Source organism: Nicotiana tomentosiformis, chromosome 5 (genome assembly GCF_000390325.3).
Source record: "Nicotiana tomentosiformis chromosome 5, ASM39032v3, whole genome shotgun sequence".
Taxonomy (NCBI): Eukaryota; Viridiplantae; Streptophyta; class Magnoliopsida; order Solanales; family Solanaceae; genus Nicotiana; species Nicotiana tomentosiformis.
The window spans coordinates 22,271,509-22,281,441 of NC_090816.1; the positions used below are offsets into that span (position 1 = coordinate 22,271,509).

General features: G+C 33.8%; 1 protein-coding gene across 1 annotated transcript; it reads right to left on the reverse strand.

The window, feature by feature from the left end:
* Positions 1 to 6,013: 6,013 nt before the first annotated feature.
* LOC104096333 (ALA-interacting subunit 1-like) lies at positions 6,014 to 7,484 on the reverse strand. The gene has a single exon (XM_009602694.4). The coding sequence runs from the start codon at positions 7,243 to 7,245 to the stop codon at positions 6,196 to 6,198; it is 1,050 nt and encodes a 349-aa protein (XP_009600989.1). The 5' UTR covers positions 7,246 to 7,484; the 3' UTR covers positions 6,014 to 6,195.
* Between the last annotated feature and the right edge of the window lie 2,449 nt (positions 7,485 to 9,933).

The following is a 9,933-nucleotide window of genomic DNA, read 5'->3' on the forward strand; positions in this document are numbered from 1 at the left end:
CTTTCAACATATTTCAATAATCACATTAATATCAATTCTAGGGAAAATTTTCCCACACAAGGTAAAACAAGTCACTTACCTCGACTTGCTCTAATTTAACCAAGTAGTATGCTTTTTCCTCGATTTTTCGATTCTGATCGACTCGTATCTAGTCATAATTAATTTGATACAGTCAACAAAAATTATAGAATCAATTCCATAAGAAAATACTATATTTTTCAATAAAATCCGAAATTAACTCAAAAAATGGCTCGTGGGGCCCACATCCCGGAATCCGGCAAAAGTTACGAAATATGAACGCCCATTCAACTACGAGTCCAACCATATCATTTTTACAAAAATCCGACATCAACTTGACCTCCAAATCTCAAATTCTCATTTTGAAATCCCTAGGCCCAAATCCTCTAATTTTACCTCAAAAATATGTAATCTATTCGAAATATTCAATGATAATCCAATATAATTGACTAACAATGATCACATGGGACTTACCTCAAGTTTTCCCATGAATTCTCTCTGAAAAATCGCCCAAAACCGTGTTGAAAATGTCCAAATGACAAAAATATCGGAACCCTTCTGTTTTTGTAATCTGGTCAGTGCTTTCGCACCTGCGGACAAAATTCTCACACCTGCGATCCCGCATCTGCGGTGAAATACCGTATCTGCGGAAATTGTTCAGCCCAGCTGTCTTCGCTTCTGCGAGCTTTGGACCGCATATGCCCCCTCGCAGGTGCGGAAAATTCTGTCGCACTTGCGTACTTTCCCGCACCTACACCCTTCCTCTCGCTTCTGCGCAACATGAGCCGCATCTGTGGCTCCAACTAGGCAGCCCTTCGTCCGCTTCTGCGAGCCACAGCTTGCTTGTGCGAGTCTGCACCTGCGGTTAGTCCCTTCGCAGGTGCGATGACACTAGAAGCTGCAAATTTCAGAATTTGCCTAAGTCCAAAAATTGATCCGATTTCGATCCGGATCACACTCAGGGTACTCGGGACCCCGTCCGAAAATACCAAGAAGTCCTAAAACATCATACGAACTTAGTCGAGCCTTCAAATCACATCCAACAATACTAAAACACAATCACGCATAGATTCAAGCCTAATGAACTTTAAAATTTTTAATTTCTACAAATGACTCCGGAACCTATCAAATCACGTCTGATTTACCTCGAATTTTGCGCACAAGTCATAAATAACATAACAGAGGTACTCAAATTTTCAGAATCTGATTTCGACCCCGATATCAAAAAGTCAACCCCTCGGTCAAACTTTCCAAAAATTTAACTTTCGGCATTTCAAGGCTAATTCCACTACTGACTTCCAAAATAAAATTTCGATCACGCTCCTAAGTCCAAAATCACCATACGGAGCTGTTGGAATTATCAAAATTCTATTCTGGGGTCGTTTGCACATAATTCGACATCCAGTCACTATTTGAACTTAAACTTTTAATTTTTCTTCAAAATTCCATGTTTCGGGCTAGGGACCTCGAAATTTGATTCCGAGCATACGCCCAAGTCCCAATTCACGATACGGACCTACCAAAACTGTCAAAACACTGATCCGGGTCTGTTTGCTTAAAATGTTGACCAAAGTCAACTCAATTGAGTTTTAAAGCTCTAATTCATATTTTAATCCATTTTTCAAATAAAAACTTTTCAGAAAATTTTACGGACTGTGCACGCAAGTTGAGAAATGATAAATAGTACTTTTCGAGGTCTTAGAGCACAGAATTAATTATTAAATTTAAAGATGACATTTTGGGTCATCACAGATTTCAAGGGGAATTTTTACGACTTTGAATTGGGTAAGTGTTCTTTAACCAAAAGTGATTATATTTCACAAATCCATGTCTATATTCACCATTTATTTTAGATTTAGATGGAAGAAATTGGACTTTTTATAAAATCTTTCAAAAACGAAAAGTTAAGATTTGAAGGTCCATTTGATATCGGAATTGGACAAATTTTGTATGGTTGAACTCGTAGAGGAACGGGAGTTCGGATTTTGTGAGTCTTTTCGGGATTTGAGACGTGGGTCCCACTGTCGAATATTTAAATGAATTTTGGATTTTTATCCGAAAAATTTATAAATTCGTATGGAATTAATTCCTATGATTAGTATTGAATATATCGAATGGTTTGTGAATAGATTTGAAGCTTTCGGAGATAAATCTAAAAGGAAAAGTTGTGGTTGAGAAATTGATTGAAATTTGCAAAGCGAGGTAAGTGTCGTGGTTAACCTTGACTTGAGGGAATAGAACCCTTAAATTATTTATTATGTGAATTGCATGTGAACGACGTATAGGCGAGGTGACGAGTGTCTATGCGTCATCAAATTAATTGTTTGCCTGCTTACTTGAAAAATCATAAATTATTTTAAATCATAAATTAATTATTATAATAATTATTTCTCTCCTATTTTTTGTCAAATATTAACTCTTGAATTCGTGCATTAACTGTTACATGCTATTTGAATTATGTATTTTAATTGTTATTTGATATTTAGCATATTAAATATTAAACTACCTAATTTCTCTATGATTTTCATAATAAATTATTATTTGTCATTGTTTGGTTCATAAATAAATTATAATTATTGTGTGCCTTGATGCTTAATAATTTCTCATTGGACGTGGTATTTATTGGAGTAAGTTTTATTATATTTATGAGTTGTTTAAAATTATATTGGGGGAACGGGTTGCACGCCGCAACGGAAATGAAAATATATATATATATATATATCACGCCGCAACGGAAATGAAAATATATATATATATATATATATATATATATATATATATATATATATATATATATATATATATATATATATATATATATTTATGAATTGTTAAGATATATTGGGGGATCGGATTGCACGCCGCAATAGACTTATTTAAAAGTCAATATTGGGGGATCGGATTGCACGCCGCAATAGACTTATTTAAAAGTCAATATTGGGGGATCGGATTGCACGCCGCAACAGACTTATTTAAAAGTCTATATATATACTTGATTGAAATAAATATATGACAGACTTGATTAAAAGGAATATATTGTGAGAGCGGGTTGCACGCTGCAACAGAATTTGGTGAAATAATAATGGATTATGACTGATGAGTTGGCTTCAATTATTATAAATGAGTTACCTGATTTATTTTTATTATTTGTTGTTGTTATTAATATTGCGTACAGGTTAATGTAAGTGAACCGCCATAGCCTCGTCACTACTTCATCGATGTTAGGCTCAGCACTTACCAGTACATGGGGTCGGTTGTACTGATACTACACTCTGCACTTCTTGTGCAGATTTCGGAGTTGGTCCCAGCGGTGTGCCATAGACTTACTCGGATTTCAGCTATTCGGAGGAGACTTGAGGTATAACTGCATGGCGTCCACAGTTCTGAAATCCCCGTCTATTTTACTTTAGCTGTGTGTTTATTTCTAGACAGCTTTAATTTATTCAGGCCTTTATTTGTATTATTTTAGAAGCTCGTGCACTTGTGACACCAAATTCTGGGATGGTATTTAGACACCGTTGTTTGTATGGATTTTTCACTATATTTCAAACTTTGCTTCCGTATTTATTTCTTTGATTATTAATAATTTAAAAATTATTTTAAAATTGGTTAATATTATTCTAACGTTGGCTTGCCTAGCAAGTGAAATGTTAGGCGCCATCACGATCCGAAGGTGGAAATTTCGGGTCGTGACAATTCTTCCCAACAAATGGATTCTTCTGAATTTCCATCTTCTGGCCCCAATCATCTTCGGAAATTGATATCATGGACGTTGAAGTAGGACAACACAACGTCGATCAATTGTATGTTGATCCACAGTCTCGATAGTGGTTTATCCTTAAGCACTCATTTATTTCATTGTCAACTTCAGTAATATAGCCAAACATGAGGAAGTTGTTTTTGCAAAAGGTTGGTTGTTCCTTACATTGTCGTTAACATTGTTTTGCAGGATATTGTGATTGACCATTGAGGCCTAGATAATTGTTGTTGGCAATGTTTGAAGAGTATACTACAGTTCCAGTGACCGCAGGGTTTTCAACTGAAAAGGGAGAATTAATGTGGGGTTGTCAAGGACAGGTTGGTTGAGAAATCTAGGTAGTGAAAGTGAATTATCTTGATACTAACTGAGGGATCAAGAATTTAAGGAATGAAGAGGTTCAAGTATTTTTGTTGATGAATTAAGTTTTACATGTTTAGTCATCTCAAATTAATAAAAGTAATTTACTCGATCTGAGAAAACTAATGAGTGGTTTCGACATCTGCAGGCAGAGTCGCCTCTCATATTTCCTGGCATAAGAATAAATAGAATTGCAAGTAGCAGAATGCAATTTTAGTTTCTTTCAAAAAAAGAAGGAAATTTAGCATTAAATCTTATTGGAGGGATCACTTTCTTCTTGAAAAGGAAAAAAATGCGAAAATAAGAGAGAGAGAGAGAGAGAGAGAGAGAGAGAGAGAGAGAGAGAGAGAGAGAGAGAGAGAGAGAGAGAGAGGGAGGGAGAAATGGAACCTTGTGTTGCTGCTAACAGTTTCTCCAAGACTTTTAACTTCTGCAATTTTATTTCCTCAATTTGCAGGTATATATAATAATTCTATCTTTGTATCAGTTCTTTCATTTTCCATAAATTCTTCAAAAAAAATCATCCACCACTATTTCTTGAATTTTACTTGTGCCAGAGGCTTATATCTCTCAGTTTTCAAACGAAAAAGGATCTCTATAGCTCATTCGACATTCCTTATTTGGTAACATTTGTTGACTGTAACTTAAATATTGTAGTCTTTCAATTGGTATCTGGCATTTTCTTTCTAAGCAGTTTTGCCTTGGCATGGCTTCAGTTGAAGTTTATCATGCACGATTTTATACTTCACCCTTTTTTTGTAAGCAAATTGAAACCTGCATTTAGCGCACGAGGAGGGGGGGGGGGGGGGGAATTGGGCTAGGCTCGTGAAAAAGTAAAAGAAAGAGGAACTCAAGGGTGTGGCCAAGCGTCAATAAAGTGGATGAAAAACTGTAGGAGACCAGAGTTCAAATTTGATAGAATGTATTCACATTTGCTAAAGCCTTGATGGGCAAAATTAACCAGTACTTATATCGGTAGAAGGTAGTAGGGATCTAATAAAATAATCGAGATGACAAGTAATCGCGAAGACCACCATTATCCGAAACAAAGGAAAGGACATGCCATCTTAATATTCAAAAAACATTAAACTATCCTTGTAAAAGTAAAAGAAAAAGGAACTCAAGGGTGTGGATGAAAAAATGTAGGAGACCAGAGTTCAAATTTGATAGGTTATATTCACATTTGCTAAAGCCTTGATGGGCAGAATTAACCAGTACTTATATAGATAGAAGGTAGCAGGTATCTAGTGGAATAATCGAGATGCCAATTCTTCTCTAAGACCACCATTATCCGAAACAAAGGAAAGGATATGCCATCTTAATATTCAAAAACCTTAAACTATCCTTGTACTCATTACTAAGAAAACTAGTAGTTATTGCCATCATATGACTGCTATCATCTTCTGAATAAACACCTATCAAAGCTATACTACATTACTTATCATTGTTTGCTAGCAAATGAATCTTAATAGTGTAACCAGAATATTTCAATAAGAAACTTGTATGCAGATAGTTAACACGAGACGCGAGTTCATTACATATTATTGATTGCTAGCAAATAAATCTTAGTACTTTGATTGCAGAACATTTCAAAAATAAACTTGTATAAAGGGCAGCCCGGTGCATTAAGCTCCCTATGTGTGGAGTTCAGGGAAGGGTCGGACCACAAAGGTCTATTGTACACAGCCTTACCCTGTATTTCTGCAAAAAGCGATTTCCACGGCTCGAACCCGTGACCTACTGTCACACGGCAGCAACTTTACCAGTTACGCCAAGGCTCCCCTTCAATTATCACAAGGCACAAAAAACTTTATATCCTGCCAACCTGCAGATAATTGACTCGAACCATAGTTTGTAAGAGAAGAATGAACAAGCTCCTTTATGTAATAACTTCCATTATACATATGTAAATTTGAATAAACACTTATCAAAGGAAATTAACTTCATTACATATCATTGTTTCCTAGCAAAAGAGTCTAAAAACTATATCAAGAACATATCAAAAAACAACTTTTACACAAACAGTTACCAGAAGACAAGCCACCAGCCTCATAGGCATGCTAGTTACCTCCTGGATTCCGATTCCAGGACAAATAAGTTGGATCTCCAAGTTGTCTTGGCTTAACAAGATATACAATCATAAAAGCCAAAGCCAAAAAGAAACACAATCCACCAACTGTAAGATAAGCAATGCCAAGAAAATCATTCTTCCCACCAATCCAACTTGTTGTAGATAGCACAAGCTTCTTCTTCCCATCAAAACTATACGTGTTGTAATTGTTCTGCAACGTCACGTTTATAATTTCACCTTCCATAAGATCCCTCTCTATTTTCCCATATAACTTCCTAAATGTTGGAAGTGCAGCAGTTCTCATCCAAACAATTAAATCTTCTTGTTCACTCAAGGATGCATTCGTTAAACTCCCACCTCCGATTAAAGTCCCATTCTGAAAGTTCGACGGAAAAACATCTTTCCCAAACTTATGATCCCTATCACTTTTCCAAGATATACCCTTTTTGTTCACAACCAATTCTTGATTGTTACTAGCAAATATATAAGTATCATTAAACAAACTCCAAGCTATTAATCCACAAGGCACAATTGGCTTACCATTAGCAAAATCTTCAGGCTCACAAGAACCTGTATCATCTACATTACTAGCACTTTTCAATTGTTGATCGCTTCGACTTTTCACATACCTACGATGATTCTGATAAAAATTCTCAAGTTGATAATACACATAAATTGGCTGTTCCATTTTCTTAGGCACTCTTAAAGTTCTAACACAAGTTTTATCTTGATTTTTATTTGTTATATATCCAATTTTGTCATTTGTTGAATTATTTGGTATACATTCAACATCATACCTATCAATAATTTCAACAACATCTCGAGAAGCTAAAAGGGAAACAAGACCAATTGGAATAAAAACAACACCAATAAGTAAAAGAATAGAAATCACCCATTTTGGTGTTAGGATTGGTTTACACGCTGGAAGTTCTTGTTGTGAGAATTTTGAATACTTTGGTCGCTTTGAATTTCTTCTAATTGTTGTATTTTCATCCGATCCAAACACTCCAGTGCTAGACGATGGATCGTTTGAGCTCATAATTTGAGTTGACTTTGCTGCGACTGAGTCTCAATCTCAAACAAGTTGGGTCAAACTATATGTTTGTGAATAATTCAGGAAAAATGAAAGGAAGAGTTTAGTTAGAGAGATGATTTAGAAGAGGAAGAGGGAATTTTTTTATGGGAATTATATGAAGGAATGGTTTATAGCTGTAAGTTTACTCGTTTTGATTTGTTTAATTCAAGAATGCCTGCTTTGACTTTGAATAGTATTATTATTTTCTTGATAAAAACGACGACGACTTAATCCACGTTTTTGTCTTCTAGAAAAGAAGGGGCGAAGATTACAAGGAAGGTTCTATGCTGAAGAGTAGGTATGAATTTATGATAGCGTAGGGGGTGGGCTGCCAAAGAGTAATTTCCTTGTTTTTTCTTCACATAACGTGGAGATATTTAATTCCCAATTAATGTTATGCTTATTTAAAATAGTTATTTTAAAATATTTATTATTTTTCAAAATTACTCTCTCCCGACTCTTTTACTTATTTTTTTTATTCTTTTACTTTGTTCAGTAAACAACCAACATATTTAATAGAGTTTCACAAGTAGGGTATATGAAGGATAGTGAGTATGCATCATTAATGCATTACCTCTACATTTATGCATAAATAAATGTTATTTTCGATAGATTATTGGCTCAATGCTATCATGCATAATCACAACAGTATAGTGAAAGACATGTAGAACAAATAACAACGTACTCAGTATAATCCACTTTAACAAATTAAGAGAGAGAGAGAGAAATATTATTTTTCAATTGTACCGTTAGTATTAAGTAATTATTTTTAAACTAACTGAGTATTAATTAGTAGTCAAATTTAGATTTTCAAATATCATTAATATTTTTTAAATAGAGTACAAAATATAATGTGGACAAGTAAAATGGAATGGAGGAAGTAAGAAAGAATTAATATTCTTTCAATTTTAGCATTAGGTGTTCTATAAATGATAAAGAAGTGATTACTTTTTTTTTTTGTTGGTAAGAGAGGAAACTCGCAGCCGTTACAATCTCTATCACAACCTCTGTCCTTCGGATGAACACTCTGTGATGAGCACTTTGTGCGTGATTACTTACTAATAAGTACTACTTATACATTTCGACAAATTTTATTTGGTGCAAATTGACACCCATATTTACGCGTAAGGAGAATATCAATGTAGAAGACGGACATAAATCGACATTTTACTTGAACTTAGGACCTTAGGTGGTGTTTCTTTGAAATTCTAAAAAATTGATTATTATATTTTATTTTATTTTTTGCAAAAACGTGTTTGCTTGAACTATCTTTTACATAGACTGGATTTTAAAAATTAAGTTTAATAATCTTCAAAAAAAACACAGCCCTTCTTTTGTTGCAAAAATATTGTTATTATTTTTGTATTTGTAAAATAATTTTGGAAAAAATAAAATAACATATAAACAGAAATGTAAAAGAAACAAAATTTAATCCGAACCCACTGAATTCACAGTGTTTCCTTAAGGAATTTAATCCCCTCCTAGTACCCAAGGTTGTGGATTATTTTCTCCTAAGATAGAACGAATTACACACTGATGTAGCGATACTTCAAAGATCGATAGCAAATCACACTTACTGTTGCTTTCTTTGTAGTTAAAACAATGCAGAAGAAAGGAAAATAAGTTAGAAATTCGTATGTTGGATTTAATGTTATTTATCCATTTTTTTTAAAAGGATAAATAACATTTCTGTTAATCCGTAGTCGAAGCCGAGCGAACAATGCAGAAGAAAGAAAGAGAAGTCAGAAATTCGTATGTTGGATTTAATGTTATTTATCCTTTTTTTTTAAACGGATAAATAACCGATGACGGCGGCGCGAGGCTTGCTTTCTTCTTAACTCTTTAAGAGATAGAAGAAGTGTAATTGTATATATATACCCATCAAAACATTTTTCTCTTCCAATATGGGACAATGTCCATTTGTCAACGAGGGAAACTCATATATTTTTAATTTTCCTCAATTTCCCATTCACCCTCTTTTAAACTACATTTAAGCTTAAAAAACCAACAAATATCTCAAATAAGAAAACTGGCAAAAACTATTGTAGCCATTAGACTAAGGTTTCATTATATGTGAAAGAGCTATGACCAAAAGTCCAAAATTTGGAATCTCATGTTTGATAAATTATTGTGACTGAACATTAATCTGTTTGATGATATTGACTTTGTTAAATTCTTTCTTTGTTCAACTTCGCGCTACAGACCTAAAACCACAACCTTTATACATGGTTAAACCAAATTCAACAAACGAATTCTAGATGTTATGATTTTGTTGCTTTAGTGATGCAAAATTGTCTGCTACATCGTTTTAGCTTTGTTTATGCTATTAAGAAAAACAATATCTATAATATATAGTTTACTAAGTTACTCATATTAAATGCTTTTTGGAAATTCAGTAGTATTAAAAAGAATTGCTAATTTTTAATATTAAGGGTAGTTGGAAATAATTAACAAATTTAGTCTTGAATTTCTAAAATGGTAATTATTTTGGGATAAGTTTTTTGAACTAAAGCAATAATTAAAGATAATTTTTTTGAACTAAAGAAATAATTAAAATGGGACAGAAGGAGTATCGAGTAGAGAACGATTATTAAGTTATCTTTCTAATGTTATCTAAAAATTGGCACCTTTCCAGCAACCAATATTTTTACT